The following is a 25,406-nucleotide window of genomic DNA, read 5'->3' as shown; positions in this document are numbered from 1 at the left end:
ATAAAAGAATGGGCCTTGTTATGTTCCAATAAAACTTTATTTACAATACAGGTAGCAGGACAAACTTGACCCACGTATCATAGTTTGCCAAACACTGATCTAGGGCATTGATTCTGTTGTTTGATCCCCTCGGATATTATATATAAAAATACTTTCTTTATCCAAAACTAGAGCACTTATTAGAAGCCCCAAACTTAAAAATAGGCAGTGTTTCTAGAATGACTAAAAGAGGTCAGTTTGCCATGGGGTTCCTGATTTTCTTTCTACTCATTACATGGAAATATGCAGAAGATATACTTTCCCTTTGAGTAATCTCACTTACCAGCCAAAGTCTTCCTATTTCCTCCCCAACATCTTTACCCTCCTCTTTCTGTGTCCCTCTTCCTTCTCCTAGATCTCCTTTTCTTCCCTTTGGGTTATTTTTTGGCATAGTCCTTCTCCTACTCTTGTTCCACATCTCAACTTTACTTTGGTCAAATAGGATTTTGTGGGGCTTCCCTGATGGCGCAGTGGTTGAGAGTCCGCCTGCCGATGCAGGGGACACAGGTTCGTGCCCCGGTCCGGGAAGATCCCACATGCCGCGGAGCGGCTAGGCCCGTGAGCCGTGGCCGCTGAGCCTGCGCGTCCGGAGCCTGTGCTCTGCAACGGGAGAGGCCACAACAGTGAGAGGCCCACGTACCGCAAAAAAAAAAAAAAAAAAGGTATTTTGTGGCATAGCCTGACAACCTACTCAGGAGTTGAGTGTTGAAGCTGTCACCCTTGTGGTAAGTAAGGATAAAACAGTGACTGCCAAGGCAAAAACTGCAGCTACTACTGTCTTTCTTTGTAGACAATAGTATGGTCTATGTAGAAAATCTGACGGAATCTATTAAAAAGCTATTGAGTTTAGGCTAGGTTGCAGGATAAAAGATCAATATACAAAAAATCAATTGTGTTTCTCTATACCAGGAATAAATAATTGGAAGTCAAAATTTTAAAGAACATCATACGCAATGAAATAAAAAATATAAAATTATTTGGGATAAATCTGACAAATGTGCTAGAACTATACGATGAAAACTATAAACATTGCTGAGAGAAATAAAAGAAGACCTGCATAAATGAAGAGCTGTATCCTGTTTGTGGGTCTAAAGAGTCAATGTTGTTAAAAGGCCAATTCTTCCCCAAATGATCTATAGAGCTAAAGCAATTCCAATCGAAATCCAGCACATGATTTTTTGTAGAAATTGACAAACCGAACATAAAATTCACAGGAAAATGAAAAGACCCGGAATCATCAAATTGACTTTGAAGAAGAATAAAGTTAGAAGATGTAGATTACCTGTAGACTATTGTAGAGCTATAGTAATAGAGACAGTGTGGTCTGGTGGAAAGTTTGATAGAGCAACAAAACAAAATAGAAAGTCCAGAAGTGACACACACATATATGGCCAACTGATTTTTGACAAAGATGTAAAGGCAATTCAATGGAGAAAGAATAGTCTTTTCAACAAATGGTACTGTTGCAATTGGAAATACATCTTTTAAAAAAAATAAAAAATAGTTTTGCTGTAAAAATTAATACTTTGTATCATATACAAAAATTAACTCAAAATAGATCATGGATTTAAATGTAAATCCTAAAACTACAAAACTTCTAAAAGAAAAGATAGGAGAAAAGTTTTGTGACCTTGTATTAGGCAAATATTACTTACATACAACACTGAAAGGAAGACCTACAAAAGAAAAAATTTGTTAAATTGGACTTCACCAAATTCAAGAACTTCTTTATGTTGTTTAAAGGACACTGTTAAGAGAATGAAAATATAAGCCGTAGACTGACAGGAAATACTTGCAAATCATATATCTGACAAATGACTTGCAACCATAATATATAAAGGACCTTCAAAACTCAATAATAAGAAAACAAACAACCCAATAAGAATGGGTAAAAGAACAGACACTTCTTAAAGGAAGATATATGAATACCAAATCATATGAAAAGATATTCAATTAGAGAAATGCAATTCATTACAGAAATGCAATTTACAATCATGATGAGATATCACAACACACCTATGAGAATGTTTAAAATTAAAAACACTGACCATATCATGTGATGACAAGAATGTGAAGCAACAGGAACTCTCATGTACTGCTGTTGGGAATGTAAAACAGCAAAGTCCTTTGGAAAATAGTTTCTCAGTTTCTTATAAAGTTAAACTAATACCTATGACATGAGAAGTTACTTTACTCCTAGGAATTTCCCCAAGAGAAATGAAATATGTCTATACAAAGGTATGCATATAAATGCTCATAGCATCTTTATCCATAACAGTCAAAAACTGGCAACAACCCAAATATCCATCAAATGCTTAACGGATGAACAAACTGTGCTACAGCTGAAAAAGGTTATATTTCACAATAATAAATGGAATGAACATGGATGAATCTTAAAATAATCATGCTTAGTGAAAGAAGCCAGAAAAAAGTGAGTCCATTCTGAATTATCTTATTTGTATAAAATTCTAGAATAGGTAAGCTGATCTATAGTGACAGAAAGCAAATCGGTGGTTTCATGAGGACAGTGACAGATGAGGATGGGAGGGGTGAGGGGGAGGGAATATTACAAAAGCACACAAGGAAACTACTGGAATGTTGGGTGTGTTATGTTCCCAGTTGTGTGTCTGTGTCATATTTGTATTTGACATACATGTCAAAACTTATCAAATTGTACACTTTACATATGTATAGTTTATTGTATATCAATTATACCTCAATAAAGCTGTTACAATTTTAGTAGCCCACTCTAATAAATTGTATAGGCTCTCAGGATACGTATTTCAGTGTGTCAAACATACCTTTCATTTTGTGTTATTTTCTATCCAAATTTTGGATTAATTTTGTTCTCTTTTTTCTTTTTTATCTTATGTCAGTGTAGTATATATGAGAGTCTTAGCAAATCCTTTTTGTAATAAGATGGGGTATAAAAACACACACAAACAAATACAACAATGCCATATTTCAGCAGGACCATGAGATGTTAAAGGCTAACAAATCCTCTGTACAAACATCAATTTAAATAAAATGCACCACCAAGAAACAGACTCACGGACATAGGTGGCTGCAGAGTGGGAGTGGGTTGGGGAAGGGATGGAGTGGGAGGTTGGGTTTAGCAGATATAAGCTTTTATATATAGAAAGGATAAACAACAAGGTCCTACTGTATAGCACAGGGAGCTATATTCAATATCCTATGATAAACCATAAGGGAAAAGAATATATAAAATAATGTGTACATATATGTATAACTGAATCACTTTGCTGTAAAGCAGAAATTAACACATTGTAAATCAACTATACTTCAATTAAAAAATATATTAATTAATTTAAAAAACCCACCACCAAGAGGATTGTCCATGGGATATGGGTCTCATTCCATACCATACCCCAACACTTCTTCTAAATGGTCTGATTTCATTCATTCATTTATTTGCTCACAAGTGCATATTTCTTTGAGTAATATAAACAAAAAATGTTGAATTTACTTGTTCATATATGGCTGACTGTAACTGTAGTTAAAGCATTGCACGAAAAACTGCCGATATTAGGTAGAAAGTTCTCCTGGTGCTAGATGCAGAGTTTCACCTCTATGTTATTTTTTTTCTTAGATGTTCAGTAGAATAATTTATTTTCAGAATCATCTTGACACATTCTGACATTTGAGTGGTTTGATTTTATTTGATGTATTACCCTTTTTTAAAAATAGGATACATGCCAAACGCCTCTATGAACTTCAGTGTTTCTAGCATAGAATTATTAATTAGATTCAGTTCTTCATTTGAAAAATAAGCTTACTGGACTGTATCAATTGGAGTGTGTGTTAATTTAATGTAGTTTGAAATATAGGAATTACCAAATGCAGTCAACTTCGTATGTTATTTCTATTTCTTGGAGCACATGCTCCTATTAAGAGATTTTTTTTTTCTCCCCAGGCTAAGAAGATTTTTCTGTCCTTTTTAATTTTGCCTTCATGGGCACATTGCAAATACTCTACCTCACTCTGTTTTTCAGGTCCATTTTAGTAAAGCCAATTCTTTGTTTCTCTGCTTCTCCCCTGTTTCTGTCTATTTATTTGTGTATAAGATGTCAAAGGAAAATGAAAAGTAACATCTCAAAATACCACCTTGAAAAAGAAAATGCCAACAAATTCTTTTCTGCACCTGAAACTTTTAATTCTTTAATCCACCATGGAATGTTGCTTAATTACATATTTTACTATGCATAACTGAAAATTATATACTTTAGTTTCAACAATGATATGAAAGCACGTATTGTTTATAAATAAAGAGCGGCTGGTTTGCCTCTCTGTTTTTGTTACAAATATTTGTGGAATTCTCAAAAGTTCTCTAAAACTGGCTTTTTGAAAATTCTCAGAGAGCTCCGAGGAAAACTTCATTTTAATATTTTCTTTAGAAACCAGAAAATTCATTACTTTGCAAAAGCAAGATGATGTCACGTCATTATGGGCAAAACCCATCGAATAGTTTCAATATTTTCATACGTTTCATCAAAATTTTAACAAGTTTCACAAAGTATTTATTAACGGAAAAATGTTACAATGGTTGAACTGGGTGATGAATCCTTGCGGGTGCATTATAAATACTATTCTCTCTACTTTTTTGGGTGTATTAGGAAATTCCTATAATAAAATGTATGTTTAAAAAAATCGGTGTATATGGATTTTACAGCAGAGTTTTGGGGTTAATATTTCATACACTTGATTTCAATTACTTAGTGATGGACTTTTTCTTATTAGTAAAATACATTACACTCTATTTCTGACAATATCGAATTGCATTTAATTTTTTCTATATTTTCTGCATTTGAGAAAGCTCTTATTAAGCAGTAAACAGAGATAGAAATTTGTAGATAGAAGACTTGGGTTTGAAACAAATATAGCCATTTAACAGCTGAACAAATCAGTTACCCTATTTGACTTTCCCCTCCCTTGTGACTGCCTTAAGTACTCATAGTGGAACAGAGATGGTGTGGCAGTGCCTTGTAAAACGAAGCATTCTACCAATGTTGTTGCTATTATCATTTTAAGTATATTTGAGGGAAATGCTAGGGAGGGGCCTCAGAAGGTAGAAAGCGTTGGTATGAGATCTGGTAGAACAAATATTTGGAAATTAAAATTGGAAACAAAGGTGGAGTAGGTGAAAGAGGCTGTTGGACAGGTTTGTGTGCTGAACAAATGCTTATTTTGTAGCACATTGCCACAGGCTCAGTGAATTAATGCACACACTTAAATAGTTGAACTTTCTCAGCGTTCTCATTTAACAGGTACTGATGGTTCTTCTGTGAGTGAAAAATCAAAGCAGCCCATGGGACATCCTTTCTTTGGTGGGGGGGCATAAGGGCATGAAAAGAGACTGTCACTGTCATGAAAACTTATTTGAATACCATAAAATGCAAATATTCAATAACAGTAAAAAAAATGCAACTAGGAGTAAAAAAATAATGGGCACCATTTAACTCAGTGCAAAATGTCACTTTAGAGTTTCTCTGTATTTTCTTTGCAAGGCAACAAAAATAATGTACTGCTCTGTTTTTCCTCACCCACCACCTCATCAACTAGTATCAGAGAGAACAGGGCCCTAGTCATGTGCTTTTGATCACAAGAGGGATATTAGCAGTTGAAATAGTTGACAGAAGAAGGTGACTTAATATACAACCTTAATACAGGGCAAGAAACCAAAATGGCATTTTTGTAGAATGATTTTGATAAAATTAAACTTGGAAATACGTATGATCCACATAAGAGGGGTAATGTAAGGAAGGCTTAAAATGTTGTTCATCATTTAAACATGAATTCCAAACTATTTTTACTTCACATGTGGTATTGTTAAGCAGGTAATAGTATACTGGACATATACTTTCTATCACATTTCTTAAATGAGGGTACCTCATATTTCATCAAATATGTGCACGTTAACAGATGTAATTTAGCCTTTGTCGAAAGACATGCAAGTATTTAGTATTTACATTAAATGGATTGTCTCAGAAATGCTGAATCCATGATATGCTCCCTTAAAAAGTAAGAAGTATTAATTTGTAAGGTTAACTACAGTATCGGTTTCTTCTGATATTTTAGATAGGATTAGTATTTTTGGACCTCTATTGGTTTTCACACTATCATGCAAATTCTGGCTTGCTTTAGCACAATAGTCCAATTTCCATTGGCTATATAATAGCGTAGGTATACACATTTTAATTGCTTTTTTTGAAAATATCACCAGGCAGTGCAGAATACCTTTTATTGATAATATCGTGACAGTCAAGGACCTTAATATCAGCCAATGATAACAATATGGAATAGGGCAGAATTGAATAATGGAATGTATGAGATTGTCGTTTTCATTCAATCTTGAACAAATGGAAAATGTTTTCTATTCAAGCTATATATTTTAGATAAGCACAGTTAGATATAGATATCACTAATGCAGAAAAAAACCACTTCTTTTAAGCTCAGAATTCCTTAGGACTAATTGTTAATCAATACACATTTTATGTATAATATGTACAGGCTTTGTAACCTAGTGCCACGCAACTAGGGCACACGTATCAGTTACCTTGGTTTTCAAATGTTATGTGTCAACTCTGCATATTATGTGCCAAGGAGATACTATCAACATTATTTTTTGCATAATGTGCAAGTATTATATGGCCACAGAGTGTAATACAAATTAGTGGCAAAGTGCTGAGGGAAGGAATCCATGACAGATTCAGATGCACAAGGTTGAATATTACCCGTAAACTACCTGACTCTGCTAAGGTCTTAACAGCACGAAGCGCTATGTCATGCCCATCTTTTAAAAGTCTCTGAAATACATGGACACAGTGAAGTTTGTCCAAGGAATTTTACCATAGTCTCTGGCAACACTGGGGCTGGTATGAGCAGTATATGACGTTGGGGGAGCCATGTGGAAGGTTACCCTGACAAACCTCTTGCAAAACGTGCCATCTTCCCTGAAAACAATTTTGCTCACTCCATCATGACCGTCATTGTTTATACACATGTGTTTTTCCTTTTTTTGGTTTAAAAAGTCATATTAGCAAGATCATGTTGCTTGAGTTAAGGGGCCTAAGTGAGAATTTTATTAGTATTGTTATGTTGATTTCTTATACACACTCAGCAACTCATTGAAAATGTTATTTCCAAAGAAGTTAGGAGGTTACTGGGAATGAGAAAATCTTATTTGCAACCCAAATTCTCCTTCTAAATGTTATTAAATCTGTGACACCTTATATTAGGTGTTGTGCTGGTGTAGAAAAAAAACAAAAAACTACCCTCTGCTCTAGGTTTTCCCTTTAAACTCAGAGAAAAGAAAGAAGATAGGTTGTCTTTCTTTAAGCTTCCTGGCATATTATTCTATTTAATTATTATTTTTAATACACACTATCTACTCTCTATTTTATCTCAAATTTCTTTTGCTTAAATGATTTTCTGAACCCTAGTAATAAGTAAGAATATTTAAAAGTTGTTCTCTCATTTAATGAAAAGAATTGAAAACTTTTCCAATATAATTTTAAGTTTACAGCAAACCAGGTGCCTTTGAAGTAGTTCAGCTGTGCTTCAAAAGTAAATAGTAACTTTGAAAGCTGAATTGGGAGTTTTCAGCCATCCCATTTTATTTTCTTAAATTCAGCATTAAAGCAGTCCAGTTGCCCACCGATGGGCTCATCAGGGCTCAGGGAAAAAGATAGGCAGGAAGGGAGTGGGTGATTTTAGAAGCAAAGGAAAACAGACACCTGCTAACAAGTAGGAAATCTTAAAAAGAAGCAAAAGATAATGTGAATGTGAAAAAAAAATAACGAAAAACTGCAACACTGGCCCCAATCCTTTTCATGACCATTAGCACACCTCACTTTATATCTTGGAGTTTACTGAGTTTCATGTTGCAAGAATTTTGAAGTGCGTGTTTCAATTCCAGGCATGTTATTCTTATTTTCTTCACGGAGGTCTTATAGTTATGACAATACACACCCAAATAAGCTCAGAGTTATTAAGTTATATTCCATTTACAACTTAAAAAAAATACATTGCTTACTAAGGAGTTTTTAAACAGAAGGTCCATTTTTTCCCCTACTTATGTTACTATTAATGGCCTTTAAAAATATTCATACATCAGCTTAGAAAAAGTGTCGCCATGATGGAAGTATTGTGAAGTAAATGCAGATGAATCCATTCTAAGCACCTATCTGCTAGAGACTGAATTGATGTCTTTGTTGGCGAGTCTTTTGACCATCCTCCTATCTCTGTTTAATATATTAACCAAAAACAGGTTATCATCTTCATTGTTAAACTCAAAAAGTGAGCATGTGTTTGTGATTTAAATATACAGTGTTTCAAGTGACTTTTCAATTGCTCTTTTTCAGATCTGCAAAATATCAAGAAAGTATTAACATGCATCTAAATTAGAGGGCCGTCTTGGACTCTGTAAGTTACTTCACATAAGCAGACAAACCCTACCATTGTCATACCATACAAACAATTTTAATTGTGTAGTTACAGTCAATAACCACTCCTAATCAGAACATTTCTGCATAAAGAAAATTGTGATACACTTATAAAAACAGCCAGCTGTAACAAAATAGCTGGTGTTTTCATAGCCATAAACTCATAAAAAAGAAATAACACCTTTATACAGAAATTTTATACAGATGTAGCTTTAAAATTGATTGTAAACCAAAGGAAGACACATTGCAAACATCAATTATTTTCACATTAATTGCATAATTTTCTAAGGTGATCTATTAGTTTTATTTACCTAAGCTTATTTGCATGATAGTAAAAATTGCATACAACAATAAGAGTGAAGCTTATAGTATGAATTGCTTGGATAACATAGAGCACTTTTTATAGGCAACTGTGTAAAGCACATTTTATCTATTTAAAACTTTTAAGACACTTTGTTTTACTGCCCATCAAAATACATTTATAAATAGAAAAGAATCAGTATGGTAACAAGAGAAGCAATTTTACATTTAACGGAAACTTCCAAAAAATTAATTACAACATGATGCTGCAGGATCTACAAATAAATAATGAGGACTAAACTGTGTTTCACATTTTCTTTTCATTTTTTAAAAAATCATGTAACAATGAGAATGAAAAAAAAATTACAGTGAACTTTTATTTCCAAAATAAAAACAAATTTGAATTACGGCAGTGCCATATAATACAAGGCATTTGTTGGCATATGTCATCTTTAAACTGCATTCCACAGTCTATAGTTCTTTTGTAACACACGATAGAGTAACAAACTCTTTTTTTTTTTTTTTTTAAACGAGGGGCGAGTTTCCAAAGATCAGTGTGAAGTGTTACAGAAATAATTAAAGGAAGGAAATAATAATCACAGAAGTTATAATGCTTGTTTGAGGCTCCAGAATAATAATTAAAAAAAAAAAAATCACTGGTATCATGCTTACGGGGTACACACCTGGGTGTGTTCCGTGAACACAAATTTTCATTTTTAATACCAAACAATCCGATGCTTCACCTGGGGCTGCCAAGCAGTTTGTAAAAGAGAGCAAAACGCTTAGTGCAGTCTGTATCATCCTTTCTCGACTTTCCTGTTTGTGCAAGTTTCTGAAGATTCATTGGCCAAACAATGGACAACAAGGTTTGCTGAGCGAGTACAGGGTGGACCTTCCGTGTCGTTAGTCAATTTCACTGGTGCTGATGGAGGAAAAGACGACTTTCATCTCAGTCTTTGACGTCGGCGTTAATGTCTGTGTTCCCTTCCACCGCCAGCTCGTCTTCTAGTTTCACCGAGAAAAGGGTGTTAGCATTTTTGTCTTGGACACTCTCCTCCAAATCCTTAAGCAACTCCTCTTCCTTGTACTCGGCCACGTCCACCTCCAGGCCCGAGTTGTCCTTCAGCTTGCCGTGATGTTTGAGATAGTACCGCTGGTTCTGAAAGAATTTGATGATGGTGTACTTGGGCAGGTCCAGCTGAGCGGACAGAGTCTGGATGGCCTCCTCGTCCGGGTACAGGCCCACGTCCTGAATGAAACTCTGCAGGATGCCCAGCGCCTCCACCGAGATCTTGGTCCGCGGCCGCACCTTCTGCCGGCTCTCGTCCTCCGCCTCGGCGGGCGCGGCCACGGTGGGCTGCCGCGGGGGTAGCCGGGGCCCTGCCGGAGGCTGCTGCACCTGCGCCTGCGCGGGGGGCGGCGCCGGCTGCGGCTGCGCCTGCGGCTGCTGCAGGAAAGAAACAAGCACAGGGTCAGCGGCGTTCTTGGCCACTGCGCATGCGGCCTCCCAACGAGCGAGCACATGGTCAGGGATCCCACATGCACCTGGCCTGGACCGGGACGGGGACAGGGATCCTGGGCGGAAAGGCAAGCCAGCTAAATGGTCCACAGTACTAGGAAGAAAATCAAAATGATCACCAGAAAGGGTGGAATTAAGAGGGCTTGGGGGGGGCTCCTGGGCTTCCTCATCAGAGGTTAGGCTAGCTCACGGTGGCCGGAACTCGGCGCTCTGAAAATGTGAGCCATAAACTTCACCAGAAGGATACGCATCAGAGGCGAAGACAGCAAAGCAAAATATGATATCAATAATTGACAAAGATTTTAAATGAAGATTGGGAAGTAAGGATTTCAAAGGCATTTTCGAAAGGTGAGCTGTGGAGACGTGGGGAAGGAAATGAGTGTTTTGTCCCATTTCATTGGATGGGTAAAACGTTGAGCAAGCATACGCATACAAAGTCTTATTTTCGTTGCAAATAAAATGGGTAAGCCTCTGGTCTTCTGCAGCACAGCCCTTGTGAATCCAAAGGGTTTTTGAGATTCTCACGTGTGAATGTCCTACTAGGCAGTTTCAATCTAACAGACACACAGATTTCTTACAAAATTGCACTGGGCTGACACTGCAAGTTTTTTTCTTACCAACAAATAAAGGTTCCATCCATCCCACAACGGCTAGCAAATTGTTTTATCTATACTAAACTCATATGTGATTAGGATTTAAATTTAGTGTATACACTTTTTCATAATTAGTATCTGTATATGTGCTGTAATTTCCATACACAATCATACATAACAAACGTGTGACACATGCACATAATATATACACTCCATATCCAAGATTCTTAGCAAGGCAAATCAACCCGAGGAAGCCCAAAATTCTAGAACATTTGTACTGTGCCCTAGGCATTTCCTTAATCCTCCTAAGAAGCAATTTTATTAAAAACAATTTACATTTTCAAACAAGTACTATTTTTTTAACTTAACACATATCTTTTTTGTTTTTGTTTTTGCTAAACAGTAAGTTTTTCAGGCTTTCACGATTATTTTAGTGCTTGATATCCTAAGGGATTCTCTTTTTCAATTTAACTTTTATAGTCAAAGGTTTTTTTCCCTTAGTGGATGCATAACGCTATTATTGTGTACATATGTGCATGTGTGTGTATTCCTCCCCTTCCCGCGGCCCCTCCCCCCAATAGCAATACCAAGAAATAATATACAGGTGATTCAACAAAGAGAGCATAGAATTTTAGGACTCCGGAAGGCAATGGCATTTTCCCTGAAAGGGGAAAGCTAAAAGCGTCCCCTTAGATTTAACACAAATAATTTGTACAGCTCAAGTTCAATTTCAACACACTTCCTAAGCAATGGAGGCCAACAACGACCTGGACCCAGAGCTTCCCAATCTGAATTCACTAAGGATGAATTTAGTGGATCCACTCAGTGGATGAGTGGAGACAGGTCGTGGGATGTGACAAGCTGAGCCCGAGGCTGACTCTGCCGGCACAGGGATCTTCGGCCAATGCCACGGTTAGCATGGCCTTTGCAAGGTTGAGCATCCTGACCAAGAGAGCAGGTCTTGGCACCACCCTCTCTGTGTGTCCCTCTCTTGCTGGCATAGAGGTTGACTTGTGCCTGGCTCACCTGCGGAGCAGCACCGCGCCACGGCGCAGGGGTTGGCAGGCCTGGCAAGAAAACGCCTCTAGACTCTCCTTTCCCAGGGGTCTTGGGAGAGGGGCTCTAAAGGAAAGACAGACAAACGTGACTCACCCCTAACCTGTGCTCCCTAAGGCTGTGAGGATAGAGCTACAAAGTGAAGGCAGGGCCAGGGAGTCAGAAGCCAGAAGCCAATTTAGTTTCCCTCCCCTCCTCTCTTTTGGACAGAATCCAAGGTATACAGTTGTGATCCAATTAACTTCCTGTACAGAAACAGCAGTCATGCCTTTCCTCGGGGACAGTATTGGTACTCATTAAAAAAGAGGTGGCGTTCTAAAAATTCTGATTTTTTCAAAAGCGACAACAAAATTCTTCAAGCTCTCACACAACAAAACAACCCAATTCTAACAAAGACAGACTTGCCAAATAAGTGTAGAAGGGGGTTCCACCGCTTTGGGGGAGGGGAGATGAAAGGAGAGGAACACAATACACATGTTGGAAAACGTTGTGTTCATTTTCCTTTTCTCCCCCTGAGTGAGATGGCAGTGTATTGTTATCTCTTGCTCAGAAGCCTATGTTTAGACTGGTGGAAAGAAGAGAAATGCTCGTTTCCCTGCTAAGTTTAAACCTCTATTTACTGAGCGTTACATTGAATTGGCCAAGGTAAACGAACCTGAATCTGCTCTGCGGGCACGTGGATGATGTGGGGCGGCCGGTCGCCATGGTGATGCACCGCGTTGCTCTCCTGTTCATAAATGGCATCACGTTCAGGCTGAGGGAGACTGAGGAACCTTCGGATCATGGAGAGGTTCTCCCACAGGGTCCTGTTTTCTGGAGAAGGATCTTCTTTCCAGCGTAATAGCTCACACAGCCACCCCTTAGAGACAAGGGCATAACAGGTCAGTTCAGGCTGATGGCAGGGGGAGGTGAAGGGGGGTCGGCTGACATTTTCCATTAGGAGGTAAAAAGGAAGGACCCTGTGAAGTTAACTTTTTTCACAAGCTAAAAACACTCCAGGACTTTCCCTGGTGGCACAGTGGTTAAGAATCCGCCTGCCAATGCAGGGGACACGGGTTAGAGCCCCGGAAGATCTCACATGCTGCGGAGCAACTAAGCCCGTGCGCCACGACTACTGAAGCCCGCGCGCCTAGAGCCCGTGCTCCACAAGAGAAGCCACCGTAATGAGAAGCCTGAGCACCACAACAAAGAGTACCCCGCTCGCCGCAGCTAGAGAAAGCCCACGTGCAGCAACGAAGACCCAACGCAAATAAAAATAAATAATTAATAAAAATAAAATAAAATATAAACACCCCAATCTGGTAAAAAAAATTTTTTTTAACCTGTTTTTTAACCTGTGGCTATCGCGGAAGCAGGCTCTGTTTCTAATACACGTTCAGATTTGCATCTTAAAGGAGGGTCCTATTTTTCAGACTCCAAGGGCAAGACCCATTTACCATGGAGTCTGCAGAATGTGTCAGAGGAGAAAAGCAAGGCTGAGTGTGCTTCCTGTCAGATGAGTGGCCATCTGAGGTTCTGAAGGTATTTAAGAAGGGCTAGGACAGGCTTTTAGAATAATTTTGTTTTCTAAAAGGATTCCCTAAGTTTATAATTTTTGTATTAGAAAGGCAACCCTATGTGAACATGTGTGTGTGTGTGAGTGTGTAGGAAAGAGAGAGAAAGGACGTGTGCAGCTTTGTGAGCAAGAATGTCGTCCAAGGTAAGGCACTGTATTTAGAATGAGCATTAGAAGAATTCTCCAAGATAGAACTTTCCAGAAAGACACCTCGGAGTCCTCCCTGCTGCTATGTACACACATGGTTCATCAAGTGAGCATTTTAATAGAATTCCTGGGCTAAGAGACAAGGAAATGTCCAACGAATGCCAAAACCTGAACCTCTCTGATGCCTCCTAAGGCCCAGTTTCTGATCCTCAGATTCTCAAGAACCGAGTGGTCCAAGAGAGTACGCTGTCTCACATTCTCATGTCTCACATTCTCTAATCATCATCTCAAACCTTCTTTATCTTGGCCGCCATGATGGACACTAAGCAATGGGGTGGATTGCAATGGGGTGGACAGGAAGAGGGAAGAGGTCCCACCCACACCCCCTTCACCAGCCAAGGCAACCAGCCCCAGCTGCCGTGCTGCCTGTTGTCGGCCTATAACCATACTCTTTTCTGGACAAATGTCTTGGAGCCATCGCTCCTGGAGATGCCCGGATGCTTACTCCACCCCTCACTAGCCCCTTCACCCTGGGGTGGCCAGTGACTGGCTGACCCACCCTCTTGCCCCACAGTGACGACTCACTCTACCCTTTAGAGATGGCCAGAGATGGCCCTCCCCAACCTTCTTATTGCCTTTCCTCATCAATATGGACTTTACCTGAGACCACATTCTTTCCTGACCCCTTCCACTTTCTTCTCCTCCTGAATGCCGGCCGGGTCCCTCACCACCAAATCATGAATCCCTGATTCCCTACCTTAGCCTCTGTTTTAGGGAACTCGACCTAAGACAAAGGGGTTTCTTGGAAATTCTAAGTAAATTAGTTGGATGGGAATGGAAAGAGTACAGTTTAGTATCTGATTTTTAAAACTGGCCAAAGGGAGTTGCTTTTTTGTTGTTACTTCTGGGTGACATCAGAAAATGGTGTGACTTTCCTTTCCTTCTCAAACTGAACCACTGGAGAAATTCTCTTCTAACTGTAATATACAGTGGGAAGAAGCAAGGCCTATTCTCCCTGAAATGGCCTATTTGAAATATTTTAAAAGGAAAGATGGAGACTGATAACACTAGCTTCCCAAGGCACACCTACCACCCAGTCAAGGGTGACAGCTGCTAAACCTCATGACATCTACTAGCCTTAACCCTAACTAAGAGGCCTTTGATTCTCCATTCAACACGTTGTTTAATTAAACAAATAATTAACCTACAGACGGTCATGTAATCATGTACTCATTTGATGCTACTGAATGCATAATTCCAGGCTAAGAGAACAGACAGTAAACTGAAGATTTACCTGAAAGAATATTAGCTCAATAAAAAATAAAAGTAATTGTGATGACAGTGTCACTGAACGTGCTTCTCTTCTAACCATGGCAGTTCTATGCTTCTTTCTGGAATCATATGGTGACATGTCACATTTTAGCTCTATTTATGTGCATAGAACATTAACTACAAAACTGTATTTGAGTATTTGAAATATTTGAGACCCACTTGCATATGGTGCCCCAGAGATATTTATTTAGCTCTTACTGACAAATATTTGCTCTCTCGATTAAGCCATGAAAATATTTTATATTTTCCTACATCTAAGCTATTTCTTTACACTTTACCTCTATGTTTTGATGCAGGGCAGGTTTTAGATCTGTCTTCCTGAAGGCTTGAATATTAACTATGGTTAAGATCACCCCCCCCCCCAACCCCTGTCTCCATTCTTCAGCTATGGCAATTGACAGGCCGCCATGCCTAAACACAGCAAATTGCTACAATTTTATTTACCATTCAAGAGATGTTAGAAGGTTCATCAAGAACAGAACAGTTTTTTTTTTCCTTTACTTAGCTAGAATTATACTATTGCAATAAGTGCTTAACATTGAGCATGTCTTTTTTTTTTTTTAGCAATAAATGCTTGTAACTAAAAATTGCTAAAAGTTAAATTAAGAACGATTCATGTAAGAAAATCTTCTCAGAGAAAGCTGAAGAACTCCAATAATTTCTCGAATCCTTTTAGAAACTTTTAAAAGTAACACAGAGATCAGTTAGCACTTGCATATATGTGAACAAAAAACAAACATGTGGATCACAGATGTTCTTTGGAAAAGAAAATCATTAGTTCTTTTAAAACGGCTAATAATGATAGTTAATTCCTAAACAATCACACTCATGCTGGTTTCACAAATATTTCAGAAAAAGAGCCCTGACTCATTCAACAAATATTTTGCTCTTATTGTCACTTCTTTGTCTCTATACTTATGAGACGGATTCTTATTTTTATTAATTGCGCATGACTAACATAACATTTCCAGTAGTTTGCTATTAACCTCTGCCCTTAAATAATACTTCTAATTCCTTATCTAAAAATAATGTGATGAATTATAAATCTGCAGCATGTCTCCGCTAGCCTTTCAAGAGACGTGATGATTTTAAGAGACTGAAATCAGATGCTTCTTAGAAAAATATTTAACGGTGCATGCAGCTGGGAACTGTTAGTTCTACAAGGGTATTCCAAAAAACAAAAATGGGGGGAGGAGCGGTGTGCTGTGCGTCGCCCTCAACAAATAACGGAAAACAGATATTCTGACAGGCTAGTTCTTTGTCAGCAGAGAAATCAACTGGCTCATTCCCAATTCACACTGGCAAAAAGAAGATCAATTTATTATGATACCATTTAAACACGTCGGAATATTCTGACGCCCTCAAATCCTATCGATCGAGACTCTATTAATGATGACAGTAATCTGATCTATGTTTTGCAGAAAGTGACGAAAAAAACCAAATGCTTTCCAATTCCCCAATACCTTTTCCTAGGTCGCTTCTCCATAAGCCATATTGTTAGGGCAAATAAAGACAACGATATGTCAGAATACTGGTAATATGTAACAAATAAAAATAATGATTTCCCTATGTACTAGATTGGTTTTTTTAAATGATACATGCATAGATTTACTGGGTGGAGGAGGTGAATAAGGTGCTGCACTTTGTTGCAAAATGTGAGCATAATTACCTTTTAAGCCAGGTCTCTGGGACTTAAAATATCATAAGACCCTAGGCGGGGGTAGGGAATTGCTCTGACAATTAAAATTAGATCACAACTGTTCTGAACAGTAGAAAAGACAGGAGACTAACAGCCTTAAAATAATAAGAATGATCTATTCTCAGAAAACTAAAATGGCACAAGGAACAACCTAAACTTTAAATGTAGTAAATTTGCCAAGCAACATTACGCTGAATATAAAGAGGGCAAAATATAAACAGTAGCCACATGTAAATAAATAAGTAAAACTTTCAGGATGTTCCTACTTTTCAAACTGACAAAGTTTAATTTGACACCTTCTGTTCTAAACCCTTTGTTTCTATTCAAAATCACGCCTTGAGCTGTTGCTATCAATCACAGCACTTCCCCTATTACTTAAAAAAACTGGCATGGACCCTGAACAAGCTGAAAATGCCATGCAGATGAATTCTGAGATAATATGTTCAAACCTGTTATATACAACACAAATCCTGTAAAGTTATGTATTGTAAACCTACATTTATTGAGAACTAAAAGTCTTGAATCCATCTGCCACAAAGGAAATACTGTTATGTACTTTATAGGAACCAAGAACCATCTGTAAATGTCTTGCCACTGTAAGCAAGAAAATGGTAAAGATGTTAAACCTCAGACTGTATGAAATCAATAACATTCTTTGGACTGGTTTTGGTTAGGGAATCTATGAAAGACATGGAAGATCAGAGGGGGAGAAAAAGGAAAAGAGAAAATGCAGAACGACTGCCAAACCAGTACTGAAAAAAAGCAAAACAAACTCAATGACAACACAATGGCAATTTATCATGGTCCATGAAACACATGACTGTATGCTCATTTTAAAGGAAAAATTAGCAGTTCTAAACTCAATATTCTAATGATGTGCTTTACCGACAGAATCTTGTTGTACCACATTGAAATAAAAATCCTGGCACCTTCATCTCTCAGCTGCTTAATTTCCACCCAAACTCAATCTCTGATTTCCACTCCACTCTTTTTAGAACAGTTAATTCAAGTCAATTTGCTGCTTCTATCATTTTAACAGATAAGGGGTGCACAGTGATTTTTAACTGAGTCAGGAAAGCAACCTCGTTTCACGAATGAATTTATTGTACCTAGGAAGCCTCACACACATAAGAGGAGAACCCTTACAAGGCCTGGTCTGTGACAGAGCTGGGAGCACGTAACACAACTAGTTTTCCAGGGGAAAAGAGACTTCAGTGTTCTCTGAGAGAAAAAACAGAGTCACTTAATACAATATACAGATATGTATATATGATTGTTACGTACATATACATTTTAAACCCAAGAGCTATAAAAAGAGAAAGAAAAATGACAAATAATTCTCCCTGCAACTAAGAAGGAAAAAACATTAAAAAAAAAAAAACCAGAATGGGTAATTTGAGTTCTAAAAAGCAAAACATTTCAGAGTCTGTATTTATTCTCCCACCCCTTACCCTCATCTTTCATGTGTTATTTGCAGAAGTATTTTGTTCCAATCTCTGGGGCATATAGTATAATAATATATGACATTAAAAGAAATCAATCTAAATAGGGAGGTATTTGATACAAACATTCTAGTGGAAAGCATGAATTACAGTTTAGCAAGTAGTAGGAATAGGATTAAGTACATAATCCATTAAATAGTACTTCTCACACAAAAAAATTTCAGTATTGTAGACTAAACTACTACACCAGGCATTTTGAATGAGTACATTTTCAACAACGACTAACTAGAGAGCTAGCAATTTATCATTCAGCAAATAATTTTCTACTTTTAAAAGAATCTGTTACTTATGCTAATGAAGACAGTTTTTAATTTGCCCACAAACATGCTAAGAGAGGGCAATTTTTTTTTTTTTAAATTTACAAAGTTATCTGTGCTCATGGGTAATTTCATATCAATGTTCTATAAGCTGGGGTGGGGGGGGAAATGGGTTCTAATTGTCAGAACTACTGAATCTTTTACCCCAACATAAAGGTTGAAAGATATCACAAAAGATGCAAAGTGACTAATGATGTTTTAAACCACCCCTTGAATGTTCCAGAAGGGTTCCATTTCCACCCTTTTTGTGCTTTATATACACTCTGCCTCAAATATAGTATTAAAACATATTACTTCTTCCATGCCCCTAATGCAGAGACACACAAGGCCTGATGGGGGTACAATCCCACTTCTGGGTGTGAGGCCTGCATCCTTCCTTCACACACCAACTTTAAACCTTTTTTTTCAAGAACAATCCTAACACTTTGAACAGTGAGAAACAAAACAGCAGCAAAGCACTACTGAAAGCATTTTCAATTATTTACTAGGTTAAAAGGGTGAAATGATACTTTAAATACATCAGATTTCATCGTCTGGGCCATTTTTTGGTGGCAAAGTGGTATTGATCTTTCCAAATGCTGAAAATTAACTATTTTCCAGAAGGTCATTATTTGATTAAAGGCATTAAAGTTGAGGGCAAAGAAGCGATGCACTTTTTTCTCCCCATTCAAATCATCATATAATTTAATAAAAACCATCCCATCATGTCCTGTAATAAAAACGCTTATCTTAAGATATTGTTCTTTACCTAACATATTAACCTTTAAATGTTATGAAGTTCTTGAGGAGAAAAACCTTTGCTAAAGCAGATTATTCTATAACATAATGAGAGGTCCCCACCATTAACATTAATAAAGATACATGTTCTCTATGGAATTAGCAGGAAATACATGGATCTTCCTTCCCAGTTTACTAATATCTACTTTGTGTAAAGAGAATTTCAGCAGGCACTACAAGTAACTTTCTCCTGCTAACAATGGTTGGATTCAAGAAAACATGGGAAATAAATTTGAACAGAGGCGCAGCAATAAATGCATCTGCCATTCAAAAAGTAGCACATTATACTCACTTTATTCAAAGATGGGCTTTAAAAAGAAACCTACTTAAATGGAACATATGTATACGGGTGTGTATTCCCAAATATATTTTATTTTCAAGGTGTGGTTTCTGATGCTTGTATTTTTGCTGGGGGGAAAAAACCCCAATCATACTAGTTTTTTAAATTATTACTATTTTAAATGTCTAAACTGTTACTGTTTTAAACTCTCTCCAGACTCTATAGTTTATTTAAGGGACTCAATATCTTAGCCAAAAATCCGCGGGTTTCCATACTGCGGTAGTAAGGAAATAAAATGGCTACCCATAAATTTCCCACTTGAGTAAATTTTTGCCACTTTGTCTTTAAGAGGTTAAGCGCATCTAGCAGAGTTTCTGGAGGTTTGGCATTTGCGAAAAGAAGTGTTTCTACAATCTAGGGGAAGCTCACATTAAAAGTCAGTGAATTTAGAAGGAATATTCAGAACCACTGGTAAATGATTTTTATTTTTCAATTTTGCTTAAAATTTAACCAAGCCAAAAAAAAAAAAAAAGACATCATTTGTTTTCTGTGGTTTGATTGTTCACCTCTTTTTTACCTTCTCAAAGCCACTGACTTGAGGGAACACGTAAATATGGTGTTTTGTTTCTTTTCCTATAGATTGTTTGGTGCGTAACAAGATTATAAGATGGCCAGGGTAGATAAAAACATAAAGATGGTTCTCACTTAAGACTGTCAGGAAAGTTTTAAAGAGTATTTTCAAGCAGAATCTGAGGAGAAAAAGGAGGACTGAAGATAAAACTATGAAATTCTAGACAACATATTAAACTAGCTGTCATGAAGATAATCTCTTCATTCGACTGAAGCAGAGAATTTCCAAAGAAAGCCTTCATTTTACTTTAAAAAAAGTATATTTGGAAGATATCTAATTTAAAGATTATTTTTTCATAGGCTTCAAAGCTGCTTTCTTCAAAGTTTAAATGAAACAAATAAAAATCTGGCTTACCTGTCTGATACTTGAATACAGACTTTGAAAAAGAATTTGTTTTTCCCTCTCAATCCAGGATGTATTTTTGACATTACATAAGTTTCAGTGATATGGTTTGGCTCTTGTTTAACATTTATACTCTCTGTCTTAAAAATCTTAAGGGAGGGGAAGGGTAAATTAGGAGTTTGAGATTAACATGGACACACTACTATATACAAAATAGATAACCAACAAGGACCTACTGTATAGCACAGGGAACTATACTTAATATCTTGTAATAACCTATAATGGAAAAAAATCTGAAAAAAGAATAGATATATTGATATTAAACTGAACACTGTGCTGTACACTTGAAACACAACATTGTAAATTAACTATACTTCAGTTTAAAAAAATCCCAAAAAATAAAATACCGCATCTGTTTGTTTAAAAAAAAAATCTTAAGTTCTTATTCTCTCCTCACTCTTCATAGCAAGGTGTCATTAAAAGACAGAAAACACCATATCCCTAAGGTTCATGCTGTAATACTTGCATCAATTTTCACCTCTGTTTCTACCATAAAGAATCGTCTTCTCCTTTCCATTCTGCCCACCACTGACTTGTCAGCACTGGGGTACATTTTCCTTGAATGATGCTCTTAGGTACCAAACACTCTTTTTAATTATGTCCAATGGACAATTATCTTAATTTCTGAACAAAACAGCCTTTAAGTAATCACTCCTCTTCCTCTCTTAACTTAGAGGAAAGTGTATACCAATGATGACTAGAGCTTTGGGGAAGAATGAGAAAACAAGGGTTATCATAGAGAGTTGTGATCCCTACAAGAAGCAAATAAATACGATGCTTGACTTGGTCTGTGGAACTTCCTGATAGGTAAATACACAGGTTTAATTAAGCTTTCTTGAATCCCCTTAGTCCTCTTTGAGATGCCCTTGGAAAGGGAGGCTGGGATGAAAACCACTGCTCTGGTCTTTGCTTTCAAACTACCCAAGGTTATCCCACTGCTCAAAATGACCTTCAAAGCTTCCCAAGACAGAGAAAAAGGTCATCCTCCCTAGAGGTCACTGAAGGTTCCTTCAATCACACTTAGGTCCTAATTCATCGGACCATTTATTAACTGTTGCCCATTTCCCCACATTCTACTCTCATTCCCTATACTATTCTCTTGAACAGGAAAGCGCTCTCCCCTTTTTTTCTGCCCACCCGAATACTAACGGTCCTTCCAGTTACTCTCAACCACCTCAGTATACCAGTTAAGGGTTACATCCTGTTATAGGCATTTACGTATGCAACCTTGAGCAAATTACCTCTCTGAGCCCCAGATCTTCCTCTACAAAGTGCAGATGATAATGGTACTCATCTCACAAGACTGTGGCTGGTACAAATGAAACAGGATACGTTTAGCCCAGTGCCTGGTCCGTGATAACTACAAAAGGGTCTGATGGACTTAACCAAAAGCATTTCCCTTAAATGGCTCACAGTACATTCGGGAAGAGGCGACATTCAAAAATAACTACCAGAGCAAAGCAGTATGCGGTGAAGGTCAGTGAGGGGCAGACATCCAGTGGGAACCAAGAGGAGAGGAAGAAGAGATCCACTGGGGTGGTCAAGGAAGTCTTTGTTGATGTAAAGTCATGTTGGTTTGGCTTTTAAGAATGGGCAATATTTAGAGTGGGAAGAATAATGAAAAAAAAAAAAAGATGAATTAGCAATATGCTAGGAAAAATAGGTAGACTAGTTGCTTTGGAATCCATTCTTTCGTCATTGCTTTTTACCATACTTTCTTGAGAATGCAACTTAATCACTGTGACTTCGTCTCGTCTTTATAATGTGCTTCTAAGATCTATTTGTTAAGAAAGCCTGGATTTTCATTTTAACACCTATTCTACTACTGACTAGCCCTGTAACCTTGGTCAAGTTCCTTGAGTTCTCTAGACCTCAATTTTCTCCTCTGTAAAATGGGGGTAATGTTACCACCACTCACAGTGTTGTAAGAATTAGTGAGATAATTCACGCAAGGGGCTTGGCGCACAGTAACAGTATGATGAATGTCAGCTGTTATTATTTTTATTATTTTGTCATTATCACAAAGATAATGCAAAGGAATGTGAGATATCTAGGGAGATAATGAAAATAATTCAGCTACCACATCCCAACCTGAACCCACTATCTTCTTCCCACAAACGAGGCTCTGCCTATATATACTCAATTAACAGCATCACCACTCACCCAGTCACCTGGGCTGAAAGGCTGTGATTTGAAGTATAAATTGGTATATACTTTCTGAAGCGCAAGGTGGAAATGTTTGAATGTAGAAATGACTAGCAATTTCCTTTAAAACACAAATGCCTTTTCTGATCCAATAATTCTACTTCTGAGAATTAATCATAAGGAAATAATAAAGATGTATACAAATATTTAACCATAATAATGTTCACATTAGCATTATCTGTGACAGCAAAAGTTGAATACAACTTGAATATACCTCAATAGGGAATTAACAAGTGGGTATAGCATATGAATGAATGAAAGGCATATATATACACACACATGTGCACGCACGTATATGTGTATACATATGTGATATGTATACATACATGCATACACACATACACGTATGTGTGTATGCAAAGAACATAAATCAGGTTATCGCTACTTAATTAGGATTATGGTTAGTTCTTTCCTCCTTTATGCTTGCATTAAATTTTTTTTTTCTAGTTTGGCTAGTACTGTTTTTTAATAATAAAAAAAAACAGCAAATGGCTTCAATTTAAAAATATGACTTTTCTTCTTTGCTTCCTCCATAAGCGAACAATCATGAATTCCTGTCAATTCTACTCCTTCAGAAGGTGTCTTGAATTTGTTCCTTCTTTTCCATTCCTACTGCTCTGGTTCAGGCCCTCAGCATTTCTTCCACGAACTAAGGCTGATGGGTTTCTTTATTCCAATCCACCCCCATCTCTGTTACCTGAGTTACATTTATCATAAACAAATGTCAATGCAAAGAGCCCCCTGAACAGCATACAGTGACAATAATCTATTGTCACTTTCCTTCACCCAAGGGGCTTGGAGATGCTTTAAGGCTCACACTTGAGTGAGTAAGTGTAAAAATATAGCAAAAGATTTCCTGCAACACTGAAGCAGCAGTAAGCTGGGGGATCAGAGGAAAATACAAAAACGGCACAGTCTGGGACATTTAGTTAGTGGCAAAAAACTGTATACACCTCTACAATTCCTGAGGGCATTGTGTATTGTAGCAAAGTCCAACAACTTACATTCATAATAACGTTGCATTTCAAAGGAATAAGATTCAAAGCGAGCTGAGCCTAGTAGGTGTAAGAGGCAGAGAAGCACTATTAAAGGCTTCTATCAAAGGCAAATACATTAGACTGTTTAAAGCAGAAGCTTCCTGGGAAACTTACCTTTTCCCAAATCCCCTGACCCAATAAATATGTGCTTATACTGTAATATTATGAAGCAAATTTCTTATCATGTTGCATTCTTAAGTCACTATGAAAAATTTACAATATTTATTCTTCTCTTCAAAGTTATGATGATCACTAAGAAAAACTGTTGCTGAATATCTGTATATGCCATGTGCAAAAAAAAAAACTATAAAAATATGAACCTATAAAATGAATAATTTTTAGGTTATGATTGCCTCGATACACTGGTTTGTCTGCTGACAAAAATAATCTATTGTCAGTTTAATTTAAACAAATATTTCTGCCACTGCATTTTTAATTGATTTATATAAAACTTTTCAATATTGCAGATATCTCCTCAGATGAGCTATACTTTCCATTATGCATATTGAGGGGCTGGGAATTAAAAATTTAAATCTTCCCTCTATGATATTCTAGGAGAGATAACAAAAGAATTTTTAAAACCAGGGGAAGGCAATTCGGGATTGTAAAAGTTATGGGACTCATATCTTAGAAGAACAATCAAACGGGCAGGGTCATTACAAGCTCCCAAGTTGCTTATGATTTTGCTGATAAAGTAACACCCATTTTGTGGCCAAAAACCTCATCATTTTACCCATTATGCAAACCGACTCATCAGAAGTCGGCTTAATTGAGGGACTCAAATTTTGGGATTCACAAGTAGGCTTTAAAAAAAGAAAGCGTAAATATTTCTAGAAGCACCGTGGGGGTCCCAGTGATAATGGCCAGGTTAGACATTTACCAATGAAAGGAGACAAGGGAGGCTGGGTCACTCAGGCCAGCAGCTGCGCCTCACAACCACTGGTCCTGTGTTACACTGGGGAGAGCAAGTCCAGAGAGGGGCCCGGGGCAGAAGGACAGGGGTGGAGACTGGCCCTATCCTGTCTGAGAACAGGGTCCCCCGCTGGGACTACCTGAGGAAGGTGCCCACTTTTGTGAGGGCAAAATTGTGATCAGATGAATTTGCTTCTGAATCATTCCACCCTTCTACAAAAACCTAGAAAGCGCCATCTACGTGCCATCTACTGTGAGGCTAAGAGATGCGGGGACAGACGTAAGAGGGAATTATTTCTCCCAGCCACTGACTGTCCAGTGAGGTAAGAACAGATTGAACTTCATGTGTAAGCTGATAGCAAAGGTGTAGCTTAACTGGCAAAAAGTTTCCAGCCTAAGGGCAAAGGTACTCTCTCCTCGAATTCCAGCACTATATGCGGGGGCATCAGAACGCTGGAGCAAGGTTGCCTGTAAGGTTCTTGTTGTTGTTTGCAATGTCATTGCAATGATCTGATCATAAACCCTGCTCACATGCTCTGGAGTGAAGGGCACTTGAAAAATAAGCATCGAAAAAGTAATAAACAAATAACAATTCTTTCCCGGGCAAATTCAAGAATTCCTCAGCTAGCATGTTAAAAAAA

General features: G+C 37.6%; 1 protein-coding gene across 1 annotated transcript in view; it reads right to left on the bottom strand.

The window, feature by feature from the left end:
* Nucleotides 1–8,153: 8,153 nt before the first annotated feature.
* SATB1 (SATB homeobox 1) overlaps nucleotides 8,154–25,406 on the bottom strand; it is a 79,771-nt gene continuing 62,518 nt past the window's right edge. The window contains exons 10-11 of the mRNA XM_082654576.1: nucleotides 12,625–12,828; nucleotides 8,154–10,248 (exon numbers count right to left, since the gene is read on the bottom strand). Coding sequence (XP_082510702.1) covers nucleotides 9,751–10,248; nucleotides 12,625–12,828 — 702 coding nt within the window. The 3' untranslated portion in view covers nucleotides 8,154–9,750. The remainder of the gene's footprint in view (nucleotides 10,249–12,624; nucleotides 12,829–25,406) is intronic.

The sequence above is a fragment of the Grampus griseus genome (assembly GCF_964374135.1).
Source record: "Grampus griseus genome assembly, chromosome: 5".
NCBI classification, from domain to species: Eukaryota; Metazoa; Chordata; class Mammalia; order Artiodactyla; family Delphinidae; genus Grampus; species Grampus griseus.
This window is presented reverse-complemented; position numbering and strand designations above follow the sequence as displayed.